This window comes from Aspergillus campestris, assembly GCF_002847485.1.
Source record: "Aspergillus campestris IBT 28561 chromosome Unknown P168scaffold_4, whole genome shotgun sequence".
NCBI lineage: Eukaryota > Fungi > Ascomycota > Eurotiomycetes > Eurotiales > Aspergillaceae > Aspergillus > Aspergillus campestris.
The window spans coordinates 2079610-2104678 of record NW_020194339.1 but is presented as its reverse complement, the minus strand read 5'-3'; the positions used below and the strand labels follow the sequence as shown (position 1 = coordinate 2104678).

The 25069-nt window shown below is 56.9% G+C and overlaps 12 protein-coding genes across 12 annotated transcripts; 5 read left to right on the top strand and 7 right to left on the bottom strand.

The window, feature by feature from the left end:
* Positions 1 to 496: 496 nt before the first annotated feature.
* On the bottom strand, positions 497 to 1247 carry P168DRAFT_317611 (CFEM domain-containing protein; the record flags this gene model as incomplete). Its single annotated transcript, XM_024840121.1, has 3 exons — positions 497 to 915; positions 977 to 1115; positions 1164 to 1247. The coding sequence occupies 3 exons, from the start codon at positions 1245 to 1247 to the stop codon at positions 497 to 499; spliced, it is 642 nt and encodes a 213-aa protein (XP_024694708.1).
* Positions 1248 to 2596: 1349 nt separating this feature from the next.
* Positions 2597 to 3898, bottom strand: P168DRAFT_135190 (putative DNA polymerase delta subunit 4). The gene is made up of 3 exons (XM_024832714.1): positions 3131 to 3898; positions 2987 to 3054; positions 2597 to 2923 (listed from the first exon to the last, which is right to left on the bottom strand). Exons 1-3 carry the CDS (start codon positions 3492 to 3494, stop codon positions 2780 to 2782), a joined length of 576 nt encoding a protein of 191 aa, XP_024694707.1. The 5' UTR covers positions 3495 to 3898; the 3' UTR covers positions 2597 to 2779.
* Positions 3899 to 4926: 1028 nt separating this feature from the next.
* P168DRAFT_267108 (histidine phosphatase family protein) lies at positions 4927 to 6442 on the top strand (the record flags this gene model as incomplete). Its single annotated transcript, XM_024835014.1, has 2 exons — positions 4927 to 5274; positions 5348 to 6442. The coding sequence occupies 2 exons, from the start codon at positions 4927 to 4929 to the stop codon at positions 6440 to 6442; spliced, it is 1443 nt and encodes a 480-aa protein (XP_024694706.1).
* A 55-nt stretch (positions 6443 to 6497) lies between these two features.
* On the bottom strand, positions 6498 to 8049 carry P168DRAFT_289487 (RNA methyltransferase). Its single transcript, XM_024837010.1, has 4 exons — positions 7942 to 8049; positions 7762 to 7889; positions 7061 to 7664; positions 6498 to 6971 (listed from the first exon to the last, which is right to left on the bottom strand). The coding sequence occupies exons 1-4, from the start codon at positions 7960 to 7962 to the stop codon at positions 6603 to 6605; spliced, it is 1122 nt and encodes a 373-aa protein (XP_024694705.1). The 5' UTR covers positions 7963 to 8049; the 3' UTR covers positions 6498 to 6602.
* Positions 8050 to 8856: 807 nt separating this feature from the next.
* P168DRAFT_234024 (tRNA(Thr) (cytosine(32)-N(3))-methyltransferase) lies at positions 8857 to 9957 on the top strand (the record flags this gene model as incomplete). Its single annotated transcript, XM_024833397.1, has 1 exon — positions 8857 to 9957. The coding sequence occupies one exon, from the start codon at positions 8857 to 8859 to the stop codon at positions 9955 to 9957; it is 1101 nt and encodes a 366-aa protein (XP_024694704.1).
* A 513-nt stretch (positions 9958 to 10470) lies between these two features.
* Positions 10471 to 11592, top strand: P168DRAFT_233780 (uncharacterized protein; the record flags this gene model as incomplete). The annotated part of the gene is made up of 2 exons (XM_024833387.1): positions 10471 to 11122; positions 11174 to 11592. The coding sequence occupies 2 exons, from the start codon at positions 10471 to 10473 to the stop codon at positions 11590 to 11592; spliced, it is 1071 nt and encodes a 356-aa protein (XP_024694703.1).
* Positions 11593 to 11614: 22 nt separating this feature from the next.
* On the bottom strand, positions 11615 to 12609 carry P168DRAFT_341775 (SDR family NAD(P)-dependent oxidoreductase; the record flags this gene model as incomplete). The annotated part of the gene is made up of 4 exons (XM_024841804.1): positions 11615 to 11687; positions 11769 to 12186; positions 12245 to 12504; positions 12550 to 12609. The coding sequence occupies 4 exons, from the start codon at positions 12607 to 12609 to the stop codon at positions 11637 to 11639; spliced, it is 789 nt and encodes a 262-aa protein (XP_024694702.1). The 3' UTR covers positions 11615 to 11636.
* Positions 12610 to 12801: 192 nt separating this feature from the next.
* Positions 12802 to 13762, bottom strand: P168DRAFT_326388 (A4/G1 family peptidase; the record flags this gene model as incomplete). The annotated part of the gene is made up of 1 exon (XM_024841115.1): positions 12802 to 13762. The coding sequence occupies exon 1, from the start codon at positions 13633 to 13635 to the stop codon at positions 12802 to 12804; it is 834 nt and encodes a 277-aa protein (XP_024694701.1). The 5' UTR covers positions 13636 to 13762.
* Positions 13763 to 14590: 828 nt separating this feature from the next.
* On the bottom strand, positions 14591 to 16076 carry P168DRAFT_289485 (glycoside hydrolase family 88/105 protein). Its single transcript, XM_024837009.1, has one exon. The coding sequence runs from the start codon at positions 15702 to 15704 to the stop codon at positions 14601 to 14603; it is 1104 nt and encodes a 367-aa protein (XP_024694700.1). The 5' UTR covers positions 15705 to 16076; the 3' UTR covers positions 14591 to 14600.
* On the bottom strand, positions 15889 to 17589 carry P168DRAFT_296365 (efflux pump antibiotic resistance protein; the record flags this gene model as incomplete). Its single annotated transcript, XM_024838108.1, has 1 exon — positions 15889 to 17589. One exon carries the CDS (start codon positions 17587 to 17589, stop codon positions 15889 to 15891), a length of 1701 nt encoding a protein of 566 aa, XP_024694699.1.
* A 683-nt stretch (positions 17590 to 18272) lies between these two features.
* Positions 18273 to 19919, top strand: P168DRAFT_303764 (Iwr1 domain-containing protein). Its single transcript, XM_024838792.1, has 2 exons — positions 18273 to 18468; positions 18523 to 19919. The coding sequence occupies exons 1-2, from the start codon at positions 18402 to 18404 to the stop codon at positions 19812 to 19814; spliced, it is 1359 nt and encodes a 452-aa protein (XP_024694698.1). The 5' UTR covers positions 18273 to 18401; the 3' UTR covers positions 19815 to 19919.
* A 1213-nt stretch (positions 19920 to 21132) lies between these two features.
* Positions 21133 to 24464, top strand: P168DRAFT_135136 (alkaline phosphatase-like protein). The gene is made up of 3 exons (XM_024832713.1): positions 21133 to 21768; positions 21835 to 24124; positions 24197 to 24464. Exons 1-3 carry the CDS (start codon positions 21449 to 21451, stop codon positions 24359 to 24361), a joined length of 2775 nt encoding a protein of 924 aa, XP_024694697.1. The 5' UTR covers positions 21133 to 21448; the 3' UTR covers positions 24362 to 24464.
* The last annotated feature ends 605 nt before the right edge of the window (positions 24465 to 25069 follow it).

Here is a 25069-nt window from a genome sequence, read left to right as displayed (position 1 = left end):
GAGGAATAGAAACCCGGTTTGTCGGTCTTTGTGCCACTTTGGTGGAAAGTTTAACCTCGCTGATGTGACCTTTCTATGCTACACTTGATCCCTGTGTATCAATCGTGGACGTGGTTTCTCAGCTGACAGGGGCTGACCGCCCCGTGGACGCATGCATGTCGTTTTGAGGGACCTGCATGCACGACGAGGGATCGCGAGGGGTACGATGTTGTGCACTCGACTGTCCGGTGTACTTCATGTCTAGGATGTATACTCCAATGACAAGGAATTGCCCATACGCCGTGGAAATTACGTGCACGATCTGATGGAATACAGAATAATATTACCCATGATTAGTGGATGGTATCAACCAGGCCAGCTCAATCCCTTGCAGTATCCTCCGAAGCCATCTCCATATTACAGCTATTCATCTTGTGCTTTCACACTAAGAATCACAATTCCCTGATCACAATACGACGCCTGGTCACAATCAACGACCGTTTCAAACAGTGGACCATTAAAACAGCACAATGGCGGCAGCCGCAGCCGCAACTCCCGCGATGTTGTGCTTGACATGTGTCGCATCGCCAGTAAAGACCGGGGGAGCGGCGCCGCCAGAATGGGTCTGCCCTGGCATGGTCGACGAAGTGGACGAGGTCGACGTTTTGTGCGTTGGCGAGGCCGTGTTGGACGAGCCGGGCTGGGGACCCCCTGTGGATGATTCCGTGGGTAGTGTCATCGACCCGGCGCCCGACGGGGTTTCCGTGACCGCTCCCGTTCCAGACGACGACATGGTATTGGATGGGGGTGAGACCGAGCTGGACGCAGTGTCGGTCGAACTGGTTGCGGTAGCCGTGGGCGTCGCCTCACCAACCGGTGGGATCGAAATGGCATGGCCCGCCGAGGCGCACTGCTTCATGACCACGTCGGACACCGCTAATAAAGTGTGAGTGAACCAAGCATTTGCTGACAGCCGAATAGAGCGGAGAAGACTCACTCGCCTGTTCCGGGATCCCACAGGACGACTTCACACAGGGCGTGACCTTGCTGACGAGTTCGGGTTTCTGACAATGACAGCCAAAGTCCATCAGTCCCGGACAGCCGTCATTCATCAGAGCATCAAGAAAACACTGCATCTATGCGTGGGTTAGTTAAAGACATACGTTAAGGTAGGATGTCCTCACCGAACAACCCGGGATGTCCGGCAACGTCTGGGCAGACACAAGAGCCGCCGCTAGGACAGAGGCGAACGCGAGAAGAGACTTCATGGTGAGAAGTGATATTGAAACAACCGAGATTGAGACAAGAGATTAAGAAGTTAGAGATAATGGGGGACTAGTAGAATACAGATTATGGCTGAAACGACCGTTGAGTTGATTTGGAATGATGGATTAACGAACGAAGTGAAGAAGGAGGTATGGAGAAGAGAGAGAGAGAGAGAGAGAAAGAGAGAGAGAGAGAGAAGGAGAAGGAGAAGAGAAAGTGGTCGGATTCGCTTTATAGTTTCCCCCGGAGCACATGATGAGTTCCTGCCCTGATTCCTCACATGTTGACCAGTACATATGGCCAAGGTTATTTCGAGTGAGAACCTACCAGATCAAGGTAGACAGGATAGAATGGAGAAGAGATGATGACTTCTCGTCTACGCAAGGGACTGTCAGATAGGATTCTGTGTAGCCCGCATACGTATGCTTCATACCTCGAGAGTTTCAATCTGACCGTATGTGGTACATCGACGCGCATTGCAGGCATCATCACAGGCACTTGTGTGGAGTATCCGATGCGGGGATGGCCAGAGTATCCAGCGTAATATAAGATGGTATATACTACACTCGAGGTATGCCAGGGCTCATCAATCCTACTAGGTGGTTAGGGCTCAACGTGGCTGCATGTAAGCTGGGAGAATCTCCATCGACGCGAATCGGAAGTAGTTCCCAGAGAATTGACTCCAAGTCCCTGAGCAGCCGGTCGTCTGGAACTGGTTCATCACCAGCAACTGACCTCTTCACATACTGATTAAAGTTGGGCCGGTCATATACATTAGCAATGTAAGACGTGACCCTCCAATCGGCACAAGAGGGAGGTTGATATCCGTGGGACGAGGCCATGCCATACAATCCCTCCACCAATAGCAGATGGAAAGCACCCATAAACTCTGTGGAGGGGGCGTCTGTCCCTGCTTACGACAAGAGAGCTGCAAGGGAGGCCAGTCCAGACCATCTCCGTCCTCTGAGTAGAAGAGGGGTTGACCTAATTTGCGGTGGTGATGATGCTATTCAGCCATTACGGAATCTTGGAAACGCTGGGGTCTGTCTAGACCCCGCCTCAATAGGGTTTATTTGCCGCGGTGGTAGCATCTACCACTGCGGATCATTGCTGATAGGTTCTCGAGGTAGCAATGCAGTTGTACAGGTCCAACAAAGGGATCAAGCGATCCAAGGCAAATAGTCCTCGGTGGTAATCACATCAAATCGATCGCCCAATGTGACCCCCTGCGTTGTGGCTCCTGCACCACCGGCGCATTTCATGGCCAACTCAAATGAATGTTGACGCACTAGGTTCGGGGGAGCCGAGAACATTAGTCCCCGCTATTCCTAGACACCGTACACTGTGACGAGTAGAATTAACTTGGGAGAGAGTCAAGATTTCGGGATGACCATGGGTTGGGAACACATTCCAGTCTGGGTATAGTACATCATGGTTGAGTGTAGAATCGTCGCAAACAAATAACGCCCTGCTAATCCAAAAATAAATTATTGCAAACCACTGAAGAAACAGCGCCACCATATTAATAAGACCCTCAGGACATGAGTTCGTCCACATACGCCCTCTGGCTAACACCTTTCTCCTCGTCGAGTAACACAGCGAGAACCTCGATCGGCGGGTTCAGGTTCAACGAATCCGCCCGCCTCCATCGTTTTAATCGTGTAATTCCGATACACGGCTACACGAACGTCAGCTATCTACGGCATGAGAACGCCTCGGGGAGGGGAAAGCGGGGACGTACCCCGAATTGACTAGAGAGGTCAAAGTGACGGAGAATGTGTTCCTGCAGGGAGAGGTCCTCGTGGTGGACTAGAAACATCAAACATCCAACGGTCAGCTCGTTCCACCAGACAGGGCGGTCGGTGTGCTCCGCCGTAGTACTGACCTCGGGGTCCCCGTCGCTTCTTTTCCTCTGCTTTCCAGTATTGTTCAATCTGCTGCGGCGTGATCTTCAGCGCCAGCTTGTCCTTCTCCGACAGAGGTTGCTGCAATTCCGCCTGGGCTTGTTGCCTCAAGGCCAACTCCGCGACCGGCGGCCGGGAGGGCTCGGTGGGGGTGTCTGGCGCGGGCTCCGATCCGGACACATTTTCAAGCGACGGGGTGCGGGAGATCGTAGAGGCAATGGGTTCGAGATTTTTGGCTTTCTGGGATGTCGTCGATTGGGCCGCAGATGGTTTGCTGACCCTGGACTGGGAGCCAAATGAGAGTCTCGCCTGGGTGTTGCCTCCACGGCGGCGTGTGGTGGGCATTTTGACATGCGATAGCGGAGTAATTCGGTCGTTTTGAATCAAGTGAGAGTTGATGTGACAAGTTACTATTACTAGCGGTTCTTTAGGGCATGGGAGAGGGCCAGGTAGTGATGAAGACGAAGCCGAGATGGCAGATCTGGATCTGGAGTGGGGAGAGATGACATCGTTGTCTCGTGTTGTCTATGGCAACCGCACCACCAGACTCCTTCTTTATTGCGCCCCCGATCAAAGTTATTATATGGTCAACTTCTACACCATCCTAGAGTATACTTTATAGCCACTGATATTCCTGGTAAAGAAAGAAAAAACATCTATCTGCTATAGAATGGGAAGAATGGCCAGATGATTAACATTGGCATAAATAATGATGTAACCTGTGACAAACACTGCAAACAGCCAGTACTGCCACCAGATACCGCCTTTCCATGATTTCGTATCGAGTCTCGATCTTTTGCCTTCCATTTAGTCGTCAACAACCTTGATTCCCAATACGATCACCGATGACATCCGACAAGGATGACATGTATGCGCTGGACTACTATTACCCGCTTGCCTGGCGCGTCGCGCACTCGCTTCTCTAGATGGCTAATATCTCCGACAGGTGTATGCACTACCCCTTGTCATCAATGGGAGTGTTCCGCGCAACAGATATAGGAACCTGGATGTCCGCGTCCTGAATATAGTTCCTTCCTGAGTGGTCTATACCAGTAATCCTAGAGGGTGGGGGGGGTTCTATTCCTGAGGGGAGGATCCTCCTGGTGTCGCCACCGAGGTGGGTTCGGGCCTGACAGCCGCTCGTGCACACCCCCTTACACATTGGTTGTGGTGCCTTCGGAGAAGGATGCCGACGGATCGCTCGCCCCACCCGGGGATCCATCTCGAGCGGATCCACAATCGCATATCGCCTCGACGGTCGTCTGGGGCTCCTCGCCGTCGATCGCCGCTGAGCCTAGCGCCGTTGAGCCAATTGCCACAGAACCCACATCCCGCGACGAGATCTTTCCTGATCCTGCGCGACTGGTGTCTCCGCGGCCGATCCGAGTCCTCCCAGCGATGAACAGGGCTCGTTGCTCTCGGGGGTGCGAAGGATGCGGACGCTGTTCCGGACTGGCTGATGGATGAGGATTGGTTGACTTGTAGAGCCGGGTTGGTACGGTGTAGAAAGTGGGTTGATGAATGGTTGAGGTATGAATCCTATCAATACGTGGCAGAGATGCTGTATCTTCAGAGGTGGAGGCTGTAGAATAGGGACTCGATATCATGACCATTGGTAGTCACATTCCGATCATTCCTGTCTCCATAATTGGCAAACTAGACGTAGATCAGGCATGTGGGCACACCAACACTTGGCATAACCAACATCTCCAACTTCAACTATCCTACACAGATACTCTGTACATTCTACATAGAGATGACCTCCCTCTATAACCAAATGGTCACCTTTCTCTCCCTCCTCCTCACACCCCTCTTCACTCCCTCCTCGCATGCAGCGCAAGAATCTCCCCACAGCATCAGCTTCTACCCCGTCGCGCTCAACCACACGACCTACATCACCAACAGAACCCAAGGCACACATGGCGGAATCTACAGCGCGCCCGTCCACCGCGCCAGCGATCCGGACGAGAATGACCGCTACAACTACTGTACAATGCCGCATCCGCGACCGGAGACGTATGTCGCGCCGGAGCCTGTCGCGAATGGATCGGTAGCGGCGACGCTCGTGTATGTGGAGTATATGCAGAGGCATCAGCGGAGGACGCCTTACAATCTTTTATCGGAGGTCTCTCTCTCTCTTTATATATAACTATTCTTCCACCACTACCATACATAAAAAGATTATAAGATATTAACAGCTACAGGACCAAGAATACACCTGCGACGACGTCCACCCCCACATCTACGCTGCCCCCGCACCCGATAACAACAACCCCGCTCCCATCCCCGTCTACGGACAGACCTACACAGACCCCACAAACCCCTTCCTCACAGACACCATCCCGGGCACATGCCAATACCCCCAGTTAACGAAAGGGGGCATCCTAGACGGGTACCGACACGGGCGGGACCTGCGCGCCGTTTACGGGGGTAATAGCCTCCTCTCGGAGACAGGCCCATCAAGTCAGGTCTGGCTGCGGGCGAGCTCGTCCGCACTGACGCAGGGGTCAGCTGGGGCTGTTCTGCGGGGTTTGTGGCCCGATTATAACGGGGGAATTGCGCTGCGACGGCAGACGGAGGGGATCGACACGGTGGATAGTGGGTTTACCTGTGCGGCTAGGGAGAGGATGTTGGAGCAGATGAAGGCGGCGAGGGTGTGGAGGGAGCACTTGGGTGTTACTATGGTTTTGCGCGAGGAGCTGGGGGAGATGTTTGATATAAGTGAGGAGGAAGAAGACGGGGCATGGATGAACTCGTTCGATCACTTTGCGGATGCCTTTCAGGCGCGCGTGTGTAATGGCTATGGATTGCCATGTCGGGCGAAGAAAGAGGGCGAGAAGGAGGGCGAAAACTGCGTGACGCAGGAACAAGCAGAAGAGGTATTCCGCGCAGGCGACTGGGAGTGGAACTACTGGTTTCGGGGCAGTGATCTTGCCAAAGAGTACATCCAACTGGTTGGAGGGCTGTTCATCGGGGAGATAGTGCGACGGCTAGAGGGGGTGGTTGAGGGACGTCCAGACTGGGTGTACAGTCACACTTTTATGCACGATGGGGACTTGGGGCCTGTGTTGGGCGCGTTGGGGATTCGGGCATTGCGGTGGCCCGGGATGGGGGCCAATGTGGCTGTGGAGGTGTGGCGGACTGATGGTGAAGGTTTTTATGCGCGGGTGTTGTATAGTGGACGGACGGTGGAGACGATCCACGGGACGATGGAGTGGATGCCGTTGGGGGAGTTGCTGGAGATATTGGGGGGATTCGTGCCGGGGGATATAGTGTCTATGTGTGAGGATTGATTGATTATATTTAATTGATTCCAATGCTAGTAACAAAATATTGAGATAATTTCAATGCTAATAATAATATACGTTAATTGATCTATAACCGATCGAACGCCACGCCAGTATGCATGCACCATGGACGCCTGGAACAGGCAACACTTTTTTGAGTAAGAAATCACGCCCCATTATACCGATACGACTCCTTCGGCCGCTGCGTCCCATCAGCCACCCCCCGCAGACTCGTCAGGCCCAACCAGACAGCCTCCTCGGTGCGGATGGTGCGACTGCCTTGGCCCGGCAGTAGGTTCACGTAGTAGTCGAAGAGCTTGCCGGCCTCGGATGGACGCACGGCCATGTTGCGCAGCTGGGGGTCGTTGCGGACAGCGTTCTCGATGCCGGCCACGCCGCCGAAGACCACGAGCATGTGGCCAAAGTCCGGAGGACGCTCGCGCGGGTCGCCCTCCTCGTCCTCGAGCACTGCAGCAACGGGGGCGCCGCGCTCCGACGTCCCGAAGGAGAGGTCGTAGCCGCCGTCAAAGGGACACTCGGTGAACACGGAGGAAAGAGAGCGACAGCGCCGCACGTAGTACCCCCAGTAGTAGCCGGCCTCGGCGCGGGGGTCGACGGGTCGACGGGCTCGGCGAGGGGAGCGCCCGGCTGGCTGAAGCGGACGGTGACGCGGGCGTGCTCGGGTAGCTGGATGTTGGGGACGACGACCTTCTCCGACAGACCGGTGTCGATGACGGTGGTGTTGGAGTCGTCGGACTGGATGGACTGGCTGGAGCAGCGGCGCTGTCGGGGATACTGGTTCTGGCCGTATGGGTGGTAGTCATCCTGCTGGTGGAGCTCCCCGACGACGATGCCCTCGCGGTAGTCGCACCACTCGTTGGCGCGCAGATGATGGGGCATGTCGAGGCTGGGCAGCAGGCCGGCTGTGCGCAGGTTGGGATGCATGGGGAAGAGGTGTTTGCGCAGATACGGCGGGGTCTCGAGGTAGGAGAGGAGGTGGGCCAGGAAGTGAGAGGGATCGGAGTAGGCCGTGTAGCCTTTGCCTGGAGCGTTCAGTTCATCGCTGGTTTTGGCGATGGGGTCGTAGTCTTCGTGGTCGGGGTGGTTGCGATTCCGACGGAGGGCGCCCTCATCGTCGTCGAAGATGACGACTTCATCGACGCAGAAGACGGCCAAGGCGCGGGCGATGGTGCCGGCCAGAAGGGTTTTTTGTTCGGGGGAGTGGGCACTATACAGTCAGTTCATCCTTTCACTTTCTCTTACTTTCTTTCTATATTTTTTTCTATACATAGAGAGAGGGTATAGTGAGAGAGGAGACAACATACTTGGCGACAATACTCCCGGGGAGAGCGATACTCAGTGTGTGCGTGCGTCCTCCCTTGGGTGTAAAGAGAACCGTGGGTTTTGCGGTGTGAAGAGGGATATCGCCATTCTCATGGAAAGTCTTTTGTTTCTACAGTGATTTAGTGAGGTGGGGAGGTATATACATCGAGCTAGGACGGTACCTTGACTTGCGGACGACGCATGTTGGAGATTGTATAGATCGACGTGGCGAAATTGAGGGGATGAGGGGACGAAAGAGGGCGATGGGGAATAGCAAGGCAGGGATAAACACAACAGATTATGTGCGTGAGAAGGAAAAAGAATCATGCGAAAGGAACACAGCGCCGATCTACAAATGGAAATGATGATTAAAACGTCCGGATTGTCGGGTGGGATGACGTCGCGATCCACCGAGTGGAGCAGTGTGGTTCTGGTTTGCTTTTTGATTGAATGGATTGGTCCGAACGGGTTCCTATTATTCAATAGTATTGTTTAATAGTATATTTGATATTGATCCCAGTTCATCTATCAGACCAGGGGGTGGATGGTGTTCGTGAGGATGACGTCCAGGGATCCGACGGAAAACATCTCCCTTGATCCTGACTGGATTGATCTGATCTATATCTCTAGGACTAACGATTAGTCTGTTCCAGATCGATATCATACTATAGAGTTATATACATATTTATAGACAGGATTAATCCGAATCAGGATGGATCGGGAGGATCTGTGGATGCCTGAGGATCCTGCCTCTATCTGATGGCCTGAGGCCTCCGTTATCCTGACATTTGAGGCATGCTGTCAGGCACCACTCCAGACATTTTCAGGCACCACGTCAGGCACATTCAGGCACCGATTCAGGCACCATCAGGCAACCCAGGCCAGGCACCCGCAATTCTGCCTCAGGCGACAACCATCATGTGATTCATTATCTTTGATCTTTAATTTTTTTTTTTATATTTTTTCCCCACTGTAAATCATCAAATCATCTCCAATCTTCTCATTTCTCCCTCCACTCCTTGGTTTTCCTCCTCTTCTTTCTTCTTTCCTTTTTCTTCTTTTTTCTTATTTAATTTATGCCATAAAAATCAATCAAAATGCCCCTCTCCCCCGAAGACGAGGTCGTCGCCATGGTCCAGTCCGTCACTCCCCCGACGGTCCCCGCCCATCGCTCCCACGACCCCTCCAACAATCAGAAACGCACCGACCCCTTCCTGTTCGGCTCGCGCTACCTGGAAGAAGGCGACGATGTCTTCGAGTTCAATGCCTGGGATCACGTCGAGCCCGATGACGAGTTCAAGGCTTTCGCCGAGACCCAGTACGCCAAGCAGCGCGAGGCCCCCGTCTCCGACTTCGACCGCACCCGCTTCAACGCCGACCCCGCCAAGTGGTGGAACCTCTTCTACAAGAACAACACCGCCAACTTCTTCAAGGATCGCAAGTGGTTGCGCCAGGAGTTCCCCGTCCTCGCCGACGTCACCAGCCCCGGCGCCGGGCCCCAGGTCGTGCTCGAGGTCGGCGCCGGCGCCGGCAACACCGCCTTCCCCCTCGTCGCCCACAACCAGAACGACGAGCTCATGGTCCACGCCTGCGATTTCTCCAAGACCGCCGTCAAGGTCATGCGCGAGAGCCAGCATTACGACCCTAAGCATATCGTCGCCGACGTGTGGGATGTGGCTGCCAAGCCGGACGAGAACGGCGACGGCCTGCCCCCGGGCCTGCCCGAGGGCTCTGTCGACGTCGTCGTCCTCATCTTCATCCTCTCCGCCCTCTCTCCCGCCCAGTGGGAGCAGGCCCTGCGCAACATCTACCGCGTGCTCAAGCCGGGTGGCCAGGTGCTGTTCCGCGACTACGGACGGGGCGATCTGGCCCAGGTGCGCTTCAAGAAGCAACGGTACATGGGGGAGAACTTCTACGTCCGGGGTGATGGCACGCGGGTCTACTTCTTTGACAAGGAAGAGCTGCACCACATGTGGAGTCGGTGGACGCCGGAAGGGGGGTTGCCCCCGACGCCCGAGGGTGACGCCTCCCCCGCGGAGGCGACCGACGCGTCAACCTCGCCGACCGGGGTGTTTGACATCCAGAAGCTCGGCGTCGATCATCGCATGATCGTCAACCGCCAGCGCAAGCTGAAGATGTACCGGTGCTGGATCCAGGGTCACTTTACCAAGCGGGTGACGGCCGAAACCACGGGATGAGCGACAATCTTGGGGTGAGACACCCGTACAGCAATTTAAACGGTGTTCCACGGCCAGTCTACGGTCAACCTGTTGACGGACCAAGGGCCGCCAGGGTCACCGATCTGCGGCCGTTCCGCGTGGACTCCCGTCGCGATGAGGCATGATCCGGAGTGTTCCAGTGCTTGCAGTACTGAGACAGGACCGAAGGGTTCTAGATAAATTATAGATCCATTCATGATGTAACGATAGCGAGATTCTCGTGACGAGGCCCCGCATGAGCTGCACGATATACGGCTCCCATGACCGGCATTGTTATACAATTCATATACATATCTAGATAAAGAACGACTCGAAAGATGTTGCAAGACAGTTGGATTGCCTGGATAAATCCACAAACAGGCTAAATACGAAGTGGATTCGGGGGATCAACGCCCGACCCCACATTGCTATACAACTCCCCCTCATCATTCTTCATATACCAGTACTCTCATCCACCCCCTCCCTCTCAATCCACCACAACAGTCAATCAACATGTCCATCCCCATCGTCGACTCCCACATCCACCTCTTCCCAAAATCCCACCTCCCCACCTTCACCTGGTACACCCCAGACGGCCCCCTCGCCAGTCAACACAGCGTCGACGAATACCGCGCCGCCTCCACACACAAGTCCCATTCCCACCTCCAACCACGAGGCTTCATCTTCCTCGAAACCGACCGTCTCTCCTCCGTCGACGACACTTCCAAAAGTCATGGATGGACGCACCCCCTCGACGAAGTCTCCTTTCTCACGCGCATCATAAACGGCACGCCCCATCCGGGAGAAGGCCACACCGTAACCGACCAGCGTCTCTGTCTCGCCATGATCCCTTGGGCCCCCGTCCCAGGAGGCCCATCCGCCCTTGAAGCATACATGGCGCAGGTGCGCGCGCGCACGGGGACCGACACAATCGCGTGGAAGAAAGTCCGCGGGGTGCGGTACCTCGTGCAGGATAAGCCGCGGGGGGTGATGGGTCAAAAGGGGTTTGTACAGGGGGTCCAATGGTTGGGTCGACAGGGGTTGACGTTCGATTTGGGGGTTGATGCGCGGAGTGGTGGCTTGTGGCAGTTGGAGGAGGCCGTTGAGATGATGGAATCGGTCTGCGGAGGTGTTGCCTTGGAGGAACAGACGCCGATAATCATCAGTGGGTCACTCCCTCTTCTTCTGTTTTGACCTACTCAACTAAGTGATGCAGACCACCTCTGTAAACCCAACCTGCGGCTCTCTGGCTCCGACACCACGGAGCATACAGATTTCCGCGCGTGGAAAGCCCTGGTCGAGCGCATGGCGTGCTGGCCCAAGACGTACATGAAGCTCTCTGGGGCTTTCTCGGAGTTGCCACCACTGTCGGAGGAGAAAGATCCCGACATCCCCCATCTCGTGGAACAGCTACAGCCCTGGGTGGAGGTAATCTTCCGGTGCTTTGGGCCCGAACGGGTGATGTTCGGGTCGGACTGGCCTGTGTGCAATATTGGGGGCGGCGGTAATGCCGTGTCTAGGGGACGATGGCAGGTTGTCGTTGAGGGTATCCTCGAGAGATTAGGACTGGACCAGGAACAGAAGAGAAGAGTTTGGGGAGGGACTGCCGTGGAGGCATATGGGATTGAGGTCTGACTTGTGCATTATGCCTATTCTACTACCTAATTATATACGATAATCTATTGGAGATTCACAAACAGTCCTCCATCGACCAGCAACTGCGCCCCTGTCTGTTATAGTCAGCATCAATACACTTTCAAAGAGAAAAACAAATCATCAAATAGGGAGAAAAGAGGAAAAAGAAAACCTACTACATAACCACTCAACTCCTCACACGCCAAAAACACCGCCGGCCCCGCCAAATCCCCCGTCTTCCCCAACCTCCCAAGCGGAATCCGGCCCTCCATATACTTCCTTTTCTCCGGATCCGCCATATCAGCATCGTTCAACTGAGTGCGGATCGTCCCCGGCAAAAGCGCATTACAGCGAATGCCGTATTTGCCCAGCGCACACGCACAGGACTGCATCAGACTCAGCACGCCCGCCTTGGTCGGCGTGTAGTGCGTCTGACCGGCGCCGCCTACGAGCGCTGAGATAGAGCTGATCCCGATGATGGATCCGCCGGGGGGAGACTGCGCGCGCGCCATTTGGCGGGCTGCTGCTTGGGTTGCGTAGAATGCGCCGGAGAGGTTGGTTGAGACGGTGTGGTTGAGAAGGGTGGGGTCGACCCTTGTTATCATTAGCCTCTAGCTCTTTCTCTCCCTGTTATGCACATAGTGAGACACACTCGAGAAAGTCCTCGAACTGACACACCCCCGCATTGCTAACGAAGACATCCAGTCGACCGAAGGAGGTGACTGTGCGCGCGACAAAGGCCGTCCCGGTGTCTGGTTGCGAGATGTCGCCGGGTACAGCGAGGAAACGGTCTGTGGCGCCTAGGGCGGCGATATCGGTGCGCAAGGTCTCCAGCAGGGGCTCATCGCTGGGAGAGCCGAGGTAGTTGATAGCGACGTGGGCTCCGTGGCGGAGGTAGTCGAGGGCGATGGCCTGGAGGGATTAGTCTGGTATAGACGTGATATAGATGGAGAGTACCCTGCCGATTCCGGTCAGGCCGCCTGTGATGGCGGCGACTTTGCCGATGAGGAGGGACATTCTTCTGGAATACGAGGTCAAGGAATTGAATGTGAGAATAGAAGATGAATATATGAATCTAGAACTGAATATAGGAAGATCTAAAATATAGAATACCCCGCATATCAAGCGGGGTTCGGGGTAATGCAGCCCGAGCCATCCATCGTATACACCAAAGACATCAAATCACTCAGAAGATCATGATACTCCTGATCAGAACGACTTATACTTCACCGACACCCGGTCCCCCTGCGCCGTCACCTCCGTCAAGATCTTATCCCCCTGCTGCAACTCAATCACCGTCGCCCCATCTGCATTGAACCGCTTTCCCCCCGCCCTGGCCTCGACGCCCCAGAAGACAACCTCGCTGAAGTCGGCCAACGCAACCATCGACTCGCCCGCCTGAAAGTCCTCAACAACCCAGTCGGCGTTCTCGCCCTTCAGCGTCGCCTGCGCGTTGGGCGCACTCACCACCCGACTGGCCTTTTGTCCCGTCGACCGATTCTCAATAATAGCCCTGCCACGACTCGGCGAGAACGACTCCACGATGGCAACGACCACGTCGCCCGTGTTAACCGTCAACTCGTCAAAGTCCACCGCGCTATCCGGATACCACTCGAACCAGGGATTATTGCGCGTCTTGCCGCCCTCGTCGTAAAAGTCCACCCCCGTCTGCAAGATCGCCGCGCTGTACGTATCGCCGTCGATGCCCACCCACGCGGAGCCAGCCTCGGTCTCTTGCCCACTGACGGCCGTCGGCGCGGGGATGGCAAACGTCGCTGTGACAGCCGTGTAGGGGCCTTCGGGTGGGGGTTTCTCGCGCACGGCGCCCGCCCAGTTATTGCTGTAGGCGACATTGGCACCCGCCTTGCGGAACTGTCCCCCGTCGCCGTTGTCGTCTTCTTGCGTATCGTTTCGACTAGGATCTAGTGCGTGTGTTTGCCGCAAGAGGGACCGTTGGTAGATGCGCTCTGCAAGCCTGGATCCGGGGGCCGCCAGCGTGGTGCTGCTGAGCAGGTAGGCGGTGGTGAGGAGGAGGAATTTCATTTTCGTCTGTCTGATACGGATGGGCTCTATCGATTTGGGGGATAGAGATTAGGTTGACGAAATCGATCGGAATGGTCGAGGAGAGTCTATATCTTATACAGTCTCCTTCATCGATGCATGCGGATATATCCAACCGTCTGGATCGGGTGACCTCCCCACTCAGCGTCCCCGATCGTGGGGCCTCTTCTTCTTCTTCTTCTTCTTCTTCTTCTTCTTCCTTTCTTCACGCTTAGTCAAAACAGCTGAAGGTGGATGTCCACGCGTACTGTCATCGGTTGGTGGGGGCCGTCACAGCAGCCGTGAAGATAACGCTGCAGGCGGCGATGCGGTCGATGACCGGAATGGAATGTCGACCCATATCGCGGTGATGATCGGGGTGGATGATCGGGGACCATGATGGGGCTTACAAAAGGGAATGGGAGATGTAGATCTGACTACGTAGACCATGGTTTTATTAACCTATAGATTATTGTTCATTCCAAGGGACGACGAGTACGCCAGTCATGTTACACTCGAAGCCCTACGTCGAGGCGTAAGGTACCATCAGCCTCGCATTCCAAGCGACGCATCACACCACATGAAGAATGTGAACTCTGACAGTCCGAATGCATCTGATCTGCTTCTTCTCATGAGGGCTGTCCTGATGATGGTCGTATTTTAGGTTCCATTTATAGATTTTATTCTTGTACCTGGTGGTGTTCCCATGTGGATCTTTTCCTTTCGTTCTTTCCCTCTTCCTTCCATCTTTTTATTATATTGCATTTTGAGGTTGTTTTTTCTCTATGTATATCAGAAGATTATCTCCCTGTTCTTTTTTTCTGCTGTTGGCTCGGTGGAAGGTAGTTGTTGAGGTGACTTCTGCATTGACCATATATATATATATACCAGTCGGCATAAGGATGGATTCATTCCACCACTATAAACACAAAGTATAATCGGTAATTGGTTGATTGGACGAGATAAAATTATATACTCCCCCGTAAGTACTCCCCCAACGCCATAATCGCCATCGCCTGCCCATAAGGCATCGCAGTCAGCGGAATACGCGTATAAAATTCCAGACTATCGCCCATTGCCGTCCCGAAACTCGTCATCTGCAACTCCCCCTGTGCATCCACCTTGTCCATCACGGCCCCGATCGCCCGTTTCGCCACCGCCGCATACTGCGCCCCAATGTACCGCTTGCGCACGGCTTTCAGCACCCCATACGCGAACCCCGCCGTCGCTGACATCTCTACATACGAGTCCGCCAAGTTCAGCAGCGTGTGCCACGCCCCCGTCGCCCCATCCTGCAGCTGCTCCAACGCCGCGCACTGCGCTTCCAGCGTCTCCAGCAGATGCACCCGAATCGGATCCCCCTCTGCCAGGTCCAGCAGCTCCACGAACTCTGGGATCGCCATCGTCAGCCAGCTGTTCCCGCGGGCCCAGCGCGCGCGCGCAAAGTGGTGGCCCCCGTCCGCGAAGGTCCACCCGTGAAAGAAGAGCCCCGAGCGCACGTCAAACAGATACTGCACGTGCAGCAAGAACTGGCGCTTCGCTTCAGCGATGTACGCCGGACGAGCCAGCACGAGGCCGATCTTGGCCAGCGGCAGCACCGTCATCATGAGGGTGTCGTCCCACAGCTGCTGTGAATTTTCCGACAGGTACGTCATGTGCTGCATGCCGCCGTGGCGCGTGCGCGGGAGGTCGTGCATGGCCCATTCGGCCCAGGCGTCTAGCCAGGGGAGGTAGACGGGGTTACGGGTGTGTTCGTAGACGTAGGCGAGGGTGAGGAAGACCGCCATCGTGTTGATGTTCTTGGTCGTGCCACCCGCGGCGAACCGCGCGGCGAACCAGTCTTCGATGACGCGCAGGAGGGCCTTGTCGCCGGTGAGCTCGTAGTATTTCCACAGGCCATACAGGCCGATCCCGTGCGTCCATTCCCAGCCGTGCCACGATTTGGTGTCGATGACGCGGCCGTCTGGGAGGTGCAGGAGGAACTGCCCGGACTTATCTTCAATGTGGACGAGGTTGTCGATCAGACGGTCGATGGTCTCACGGACCTGAGGGGGTGGATGTTCCAGGGCCATCTTGGTGGAACGTGAAGTAGTTGATGGATGAGGGGATGGGGGTTCGATCAAGTGGCTTTTGTATCACGTTCCCCGCATCCGCCCCCGCTGTCTCGGGGTATTGATGACCGACGTACCCTAGTTCGATGGATGATGGGAGGCCACTCCTACGGGGACGATAATGTTTGGGTCTCAAAGGTCACCCTCAGGTAACATGCTCCTTCTCCTCCTCTTTGGGAATCCGCACCCAGATACACGTCACCGCAGCGGCAGCCAACTGACATCCCAGCGCGAACCACCAGATGGCGTGCAGACCCCGCAGGCCCACCTCGCCATTCGACCCCTTGTCCACGCGGGTCCCGATCGCATCCGCCACGCTGGTCAGTATAGCCGACGACAGGTTCTGGTTCGTGACGAGCAGGCTGCCCGCGCTGCCCTGGTACGACCGCGCCACGTTGCTTGTAATGAAGATGGACGCCGCCGCGAACGCGAGATCCGGCCCAAAGGTCACCAGCGCGACGCCGGGGAACGACAGGGCCCAGTAGATAGTGTTTGCCGTCTGCGGCAGGAAGAACGCCGGGCCCAGGGTGAACGCAAACATCGAGGCGATGAAGATGTAGTGTCCCGGCACGACGTGGAGCAGGCGGCTGACGATCCATGCGGCCAGCACTCCGAACAAGGCGTTGGGGATGTGGTACAGCGCTACGGTCACTGAGGACGCGCCCTGGATGCGTAGCCAGAACTGGATGGCGTAGAACTGCCAGGCACCGAAGAAGGACCCAAACCCAAGGAAATAGGCCACCATTAGCGGGGTGAAGCCCGGCGTGCGCCAGAGCCGCGTGGGGATCAACGGGCGTGCGACATACCGCTCGACGACAAACAGACCCGCCAGGAAGACCACGCCGAGTGCGGTGAGGACGCAGGTGTAGGCGGTCCACGAGGTCACGGAGCCTTGGGTCAGGCCGAAGAGCAGGCAGACGCAGCCGGCGACGGCGAGCGCGGCGCCGGCGTAGTCGAACTGGCGCAGCGAGGGGGCCTCCGTGCCAGCGACATCGGCGACGGGGCGTAGCGCAGGGATGGAGATGTAGGCGGCGGCGCAGCAGACGGCCGTGATGATGGCGTTGGTGCCGAAAATCCAGGGCAGGTGGTTGTGCAGCAGGCCGCCCTCGATGGCGCCGAGGGAGAAGCCGAACGGTGCCGTGGCGGCCATGGCGGAAAATACACGGTTCTTGCGGATCCCTGGCTTGTACACCCGGCCCAAGATGCTCATGCTGCCAGACACCAGGACGCCGATAGCGAGACCTTGCATGGCACGCACGATGAAGAATAGAACGACGCGCGAGGGGTGCAACGAGAAGGCCCCCACGACATTCCACACAGTAAGCCACGCGAACGCACCAATCATGAGGGCCTTGGGAGGCATGAGATCGGAGAGGGACCCAGATACAACGACGGAGATGCCGTTGGCCACATTGAACGAACCGACCAGCCAGGGCAGCTCTGAGTTCTGAATGCCCAGTGCACGGCGGAATTCCTCCTGCGGCGCCAGGACGTCCCCGAGCAGGAAGGAAAAGAGCATCAGCCCCGCGGAGCAGACTCCGATGAGAACCAGCTCCGCGAAGAAGTTGGGTAGCTCGGGAGGAACGCCCTGGGCTACGCGCGGCGGTGGTGAGGCCGCTTCGTCGGCCGTGTCGGGGGCTACGGCCTCGGCACGTGTAGACCCAGCATGTCGTCGTGCCAGTTCATACGCTTCCTCCGGACTATCAACAGCGTCGGTGATGGCATGCAGAAGATCTCTCGAGTTCAGCCGCTCATGTTTGACAAAGTGTTGGCCCAGGAGTGGGTCCGGGGTCTGAGTCCCTGTGGCCGGGGTGGAGGCGGATTTACTGGTATGGTTCGGCGACATGGACGACGGTGATGAATCGGACTCGAGCTGATGGAAAGGACTCAATTGGAGTGAATCCATGCCTGACCAGAACTGATAAAAATGGCTGATTTGACAGTATGGATGAGCTATGGATGTCTGTGGGCATGCCCAGATAGGTATATATAGATAGGCCTTCGGAATTTATTTTCCGGAGGAGGGTGGGACTGCGGAGGCAGCTGAGGAGCTTGATTTCAAAGCAAGCATGCATCCTACACCAATCCCAGCTCACATTTTAGTCTGGAAGATGGATTCCGGCAATTTACCAACGTCAGTCTGGGATCGTACAGTGATGGGACATAGGATCCTGTTGATATGCATGAGCGGATCCTGGCGCGTCCGGCCATCCCGGCGCCAATCTCCCTGAACGATCTCCTGTCGCACCAACATCTCTCCACTGAGATATACAACTGCTCAGCACCTCGATCAGGATAGATCTGGACTGCATTGGTGCGATCAACCTGGGTTGCCAGCAGATGTTGAAGAGTGACACGTGATCTATAGAATCACGTGATAGTTTAGCCTGAATGAGCTGTTTGTTCGGTTTGTCTGATTTGTTCTATTTGCACATTTGCATCGTTTTCATGGTTTGCATCACGGCGACGCTTCATCGTCGTCACTTCGCCGGCGCATCCATCTTTCGGTCTTGTCTCGTTCAATCCGAGGACTCGACTTGAAAATTGTCGCACTGACCGTTTTCGCTGCAACTGATCAGCTTTCAAATTGTCTGTGTTGCGCTGGTATTCACAGCACATCCAACGTGAACCCCTCGGACAGCTACCTCTACGCACACCATGTCGCTCCCCCCAGAGCAAATCAGTATCAAACGGCGGCGCGAGGAAGAGCCTCCCGACACCTTGTGTAAGCATCGGACCGCCACTGCCCAGCATGCCTCGGGCTAACCCATTCCACCAGACATTCAGTCGGAGATGCATCAAACCAAACGCCGCTTTACGGATTTCGTCTTCCAGCGAGTCCAGGTCAAAGCGAGTGATCTTCGAGCAGGTCACTCCGCCAGTCCCTCCGTCCCCGCAGCACCATCCCAGAGACCCATTCGCACCCCGCGGGCGGCCAGTACCTCGAACTTCCCGACCCTCGGTAGTGGTGGTGGTGGTGGTGGTGGCGGCGGCGTCCCGTTAGTGAGAGCTACATCCCCCGGCGCGGAGATCCGCGACGCCAAACGGTTGGCGGCTGCGCGCCGGGAGCAGGAGGAAAAGTTCCAGCGGGCCCTCCGCTCCTCGCCGGTCACCCACGATACTCCCGACACCAAGAGCACGACATCCAGCGAGCGTGGCAGCCCCGCGCCCTCCGTCACGCCCTCGCGAGCCGTGCGCCGCTTCCAGATCTCCCGATCGAGCAGCGCATTCACTCCCATGCGGGGCACGGGAGGCGGTGTGCAGAAACGTCGGGATGGCGGCGTGGCCGTGCTAGTGGAGAAGCTGCGGCGGGAACCGCACTCGCGGCAGGCATCGCGGGTGGCAGATGCGGCGGCCCAGGCGGACCAGCCGGAGGTCAAGGCCCCATCTGTGGGGATGGCGTCCCAGGGACCGAGCGCGTCGCGTGCCCGCAAGCGACCGGTCGTGAACCGGGCGGAGCGACAGTGGCGGGAGCAGCAGCAGACGGCCATCGCCACGGCGAAGCAGAACATCTCGCAGTCGCTCGACCAGGGGGCACGGAATCAGCAGCGGGGAGATTGGGACAACGAGTCGGATCGGTTGGCGGTGGCACTGGAGCGCATCGCGCTTGAGCTCGACGGAGGGATGGACACGGCGGCTCCGACTCCGGCTCCGACGACGACACAGCCCCCGCCTCCGGTGGCTTCCCCAGGGCCTAGCCCCGTGGCACTACCCAAACCGCCGTTGAAGTATCTTCCCCGCACGCCGAACCAGCATCGTCCGGCCCCTCCCGAACGCGGTGCTCCTGGGCCGGACGCCGAGGAGAGCGACGAGGATTACGTCTACGACATGTACATCCGGCGTCCGCTGGCCGAGGGGCGACTAACGGACCCGGTGTCCGACCTCGAGCGGGGTCGTGGGAAAGACATTGACCCGACGCGGCCGGACATCGGGGTGATCGTGATCACGCCGGAAGACGAGGAGTACTGGGAGACCTTCGCCACGGACGACGAGGACGAGGCGTGGGACAGTGAGGATGGAGATTCCAACGGTAAGGCCCAACGATACCACCTGCCCTCCAACCCCGGATGATAGGCTAATCTCTTGTCGCACGCACTAGCCGAAAACAACCCGGCCAATGACTACCCCGACGAGGACCTGTCATGGGACGACGAGGCAGACGACCCGACGGCGGCGTACCACAAGTACCGACACGGGGATTCTGAGGAGGAGGACATTGGATTCGACGACTCGTCCAGCGAGCGAGGGATGCGGGTATCGGTCCCCTACGACAGCGACGAGAGTTGGTAGGAGATCTCGTTGGATGATGGACGGGCTTTGGACGGTACACTCAAAGAGAATCGACGGATCCCTCGATGTCTCCCCTCGCCTCAGGCACCAATAATGTCTCTCCTCGGGTCTGCTGGATTTCCGACCCTAATCCACGCCTCCTCGATGCCCACCGTAATCTCCACGTCTGTCATCTGTCGCAGATGCGTAACACCAACGTAGTCATCCCGAACCGGTCCGCATCGCCTCCCAACACTGGGGGCTTGGCCGACCCACTCGATGGACACCAACCGTATAGCTTTGGAACCCTCATGGGTGTTGCTCTCTGAATCGGTTGACAAACAATCCTGATTGACCGATGCCTAGGGAGAGCTCGACAGAGATTGGTCGGTTCTATCGCGTGGGCGGTTTAAAGGGTGATCGGATGGGACCGGCTGGGACGCCGGTCGTTCCGCCAGATCTCCCACGCGGAGTCACGATGGTTGAGTTGCGTCCGCGGAACACCGCCTCAAGGGTTCAGCCCAGACTAGTCTTGAGATTCATCGAGACGGGAACCGACAGGCGGGAGGTGCAGCCGACATGATCCGGATCGCAGGACCCTCATTACCCCTGTTTCATTGTCTGTCTGTCCCCCAATCTGTACCCATTTGTCCCTCTATCCATCCATCAGCCACCAGATGTCCCAGGGGACCTTCCACCGTCGGCAGGGGTGGTTGGAAGGGGGATACTCCACTGGTTGGTTGTCCTGATGGGTGTTGGAAGTGGAGCACGATCGCACCTGCGACACCAATCATGGAGGACTGAGTGGAGAAAAGGAACCCGGGGAGAAGTCATTGACTAAGTTGCAGGAAGTGGGTCCTGTCCTAGCAGTGGATCATGTCATTGATGATACCGTAGTATAAAGATGGAATGATCATGATTGAATCTGAAGAGAAGAAGCGACAGAGCAGAAACAGAAGAGAAAGAGAAGAGTTGATGCTGTGTACACAACTGGCTGACTCAGGAGTTATACTCCGTCCACTTTTTTCTTCTTCTTTTCTCTAACTTCATCTTCTCATCTTCATCTTATCTTGTCTTCACTTCATCATCTTCTCTTCATCTTTCTTTTCTTCATCTCATCTTGTCTTCTCTTCATCATCTTCTCTTCACCATCTTCTCTTCTTTTCTCTTCCTATTCTTCAATTTCGATTTCCCCTCCACTGTCGACTACTCCATCGTCTTGTCCTTCTTTAATCTTCTCTCATTTCCTTACTCTCGTGGGCTCTTCAACAGATTCCCATTCAATTGAACTTGCGATCTCTCTGATATTCCCGTCAATTCCATCAATTCAGTTCTTTCTCCTCGTGGATCGGCTTCGTTTCCCCTCTCTTCGTCGACTGATCGTCCACCTCTGACTGAACCCTCCCATATGTCATGACCGGTGCCTCCGTCTCGCCATGATGGACGTTTCCAAGGTTGTGCCCTGGCTCCGGAGACTCGTCGACCGCTTGGCGACTGCACCGGCAGAGGCCTTTGATATGTGCTGGGATGTTGGCCGTCGCTACTTCTTTACCCTCGCCTTTCTCTCCCTCTTTCTCGCCAAATGCGTCCACCTTCACGCCCACATCCACTCCCTACCCGTCCACAAAGTCATCATCTGGAGCATCACCTTTTTCTTCCAGGATGTCATAATCCTCCTATTCTTCCGCATCTTCGTTCAGAGGATCCGTTGGCGTCCGCTGTCCGCTCTCTGTGCCCTACTCGTCACGTCAGCCAGGTACGGGCCGTCCCCAGATTCACTTCACTCTCCCCTGTCCATCTCCTAACCAGTGTCGTCGTTCAGCTTGATCATGTCCGGCATGGCCTCCGCCAATACCTCCTTCTACGTCACCACCGGCGCCGAGATCCACTGGCGACAGGCCAGTACCTTCAACGGCGATCCCGCCGCCATGAAGACCCTCCTCACGGGATTGACCGGCTTCCTCATCGCCGAAGGGGCTCTGTTGATTGCCACCGCCCTTGTCGCCCGTCCGATCCATCGCATAACCGGAGGTCTCCTGCACATCTGGGTCAGTCCATTCCGCTGGCTCTTGGCCCGCCTGCCGGCGTCGATGGATCCGTTTCGGCGACCCCGCTCCCACCCCGCCTCCTCCGCCAGCCCCCTCCCCGATCCCGAAGTCTACGAGCGGATCAACTGCAACGATGATGCCGGTGAGAAAACTGACGACGAGGAGAGCGATCAGCTGCTGGGAACCCCAACCGGCGTGTCCTCGGCGCCCCCAAAGCCTGCCGCCGACTCGATGCGCCGCTGGGTCCTCGTCATGGGCGCCTTTGGTCTGTTCTTGCTGCTCCGGGCCCTCCGGCCGTCGGATCCGGTGTACCGATACCTATCGGGAACCCTCCCGCTGTCCCCCTTTGACGATGGCGGCCACCACGACTCGCCCGTGGTCACGACCGGCCTCGAGGGGGATTATGAGTATCTGAATGGCGTGTCGGCGTTGAAGCCCCCGCCCGCCTGGCACTGGCTGCCGGACGCCCCGTTGCCAGGCTTCTCGGACTGGAACGCCTCCGACAGGAACGCGCTCCATTATCGACCGGACGCGGACCCGCTCCATATCCCGAATCTCCAGAACCCTATCCTGGAGCCCATCTCGGAGGTGCTGAACGACGGGCGTCTTCAGATCAAACACATCGTGTTGATCAAGCTCGAGAGTACCCGCGCCGATGTCTTCCCGCTGCAGAACGATTCATTCATGTACCATCGCATCGCGGAGACGTACGAGGACAAGACCATCCCGCCGGACGTCGAGGCGCGCATCGCGAACCTCACGCGGACGGCCGAGTTTCTCACCGGCTTCCCCACCGGCTTCGGACCCGGGGACCACGGGCGGTTTGGCGGCCGCACCACCTACGGCGGCATCAGCGCGCGCAATGCCGTCACGACCGGCACGTACACGCTGAAGAGTCTGGTGGGAACCCTGTGCGGGGTGACACCGCTCGTGGCCGACTTCAACGTCGAGTACCGGCATCACATCTACCAGCCCTGCCTCGCCCAGGTCTTCAACGCCCTCAGCCAGCAGCCCGATATCACACCGGACACGGAGGATTTCACCCGCTGGCCCTGGCACTCGGCCTGGATGCAGTCCGTCACTGAGACCTACGATAAACAGGACCTCCTGACGCCGGTGCTCGGGTACAGCGAGAAGCAGACCAGGGAGACGATCGCCGCGGCCAAGTCCCCGCACCGGCCCGAAGAGGTCAACTACTATGGGTTCCCCGACACGGCGCTGCGCGACTACATCCGTGAGGCCATTGACGCTGCCGAGCACAACCACCGACGGCTCTTCCTCACGCACCTGACGGGGACCACGCACCATCCGTGGCGGATGCCCAACAACACGTACGAGGAGCTCACGGGCACGAACGGGCCTGTAAACAACGACCTGAACCGGTATTTGAACACCATTGGGTTCGCGGACGACTGGCTGGCCGAGATCCTGGACATCCTCGAGGAGAAGGGTGTGGCCAACGAGACCCTGGTGGTCCTGGCGGGCGACCACGGGCTGTCGCTGCCCAACGACGGCGGCGTCACCCCCTACGACAACCCCCACGTCGGTAGCTTCCAGGTGCCGATCGTGCTGGCGCACCCGCATCTGCCGCCCGTGGAGATCTCGACCCCGGTGATCAGCGACCAGATCGTCCCCAGCATCCTCGACCTCCTGATCGAGTCGGGCTCGGTGGGTCCGCCGGCGGCCAAGCGGGCGGCGCGCGACCTGCGTGGGCAGTACGAAGGGCAGTCGCTGATCCGGTCGCTGGTCCCGGAGCAGGACACGCGGCAGCACTGGCAGTTCTCAGTGATGAACACGGGCGGGTCGTGGCTGGCGGTGCGCTCTGCCGCGCGCCCTCAGTTCCGGCTGGTTATCCCGCTCGTCGACGACGTCGAGTGGCGGTTCTCGGACCTGGATCGGGACCCCGACGAGCGGGATCCGGTCCAGCGCCTCAGCCTGGTGGACCTGGTCGAGACGATCGAAGAGGACTACGACGAGGACGCACTGAACTGGGTGCGCGACGCGGCAAACACCGCCAAGTGGTGGGTGGCGGAGAACTGGCGCCGGTACCAGTACAATCCGGAGGCGGAGGCCAAGTACAAGGCTAAATCTGGAGCGGGGTCTAAGAACGCGACTGGGTCCAAGGCCGAGTCTGAGGCCGAGTCCAACACCGATTCCAAGAACCAGTCCGAGTCTGAGTCCGAGTTTGTGCCTGATCTCAACGCCGAATTCAAGGGTGGGTCTGGGATCAAGCCCATGCTCGGATTTCAGGCCAACCCCATGGCCGACCCCGTGCCCACTCCCGAGAAGGACAAGGAATGAGCCTGTTTCCACGTTCGCGACAAGTTCTGAAATACCTCCTCCCCTTCCTTCATACGCACAACGCACAACACCAGACACAAACATTCCCTCTTCCCACCCTCCCCTCTAAACCCACATCAATACCGCAGGAGAACCGGAGACTGGACCGGAGTGCATACGCTACGATAATACCACCATGTACATAGTATTTAATAACAATCGCTGAATCATAATCCCAAATCTATCGGAACAGCCTTAAAACGGAAAACCAATGAAGACGTAGACGGTGGAACACGTGGCTGGGTGGCTGCAGTGTGCAACCGCGGATCGGACCTCAAAACATGACATCGGCTCCATATACTCCCCCCCCCCGGCCATATCCCCCGCTTCTGTTTCATATCATGTATCTACATCGTGAAGAAATCGTTACTGGCTAATACGTAGAACAAAAGCACATCGTAATGTTGAATGATATGAGGGAAAATAGAAAAAACCCTGTCTAACGCTATGATACACACCGACGGTGGAAACTATCCACGCGAATACAACGGAGAGTTAAAAGAAATGGATATAATAGGGATGATGAAGATGAAGCGAACTTCCACTCTTCCATCCCTCATCCATCGATCCAGCGGATGTCGACGCTCCCCGCTTTATCAGCAAGATCTAATGACGTGTGGACGACCGCTGAAGCGACTCATGACCGGCATGAGGCCTGCATGGACAAAA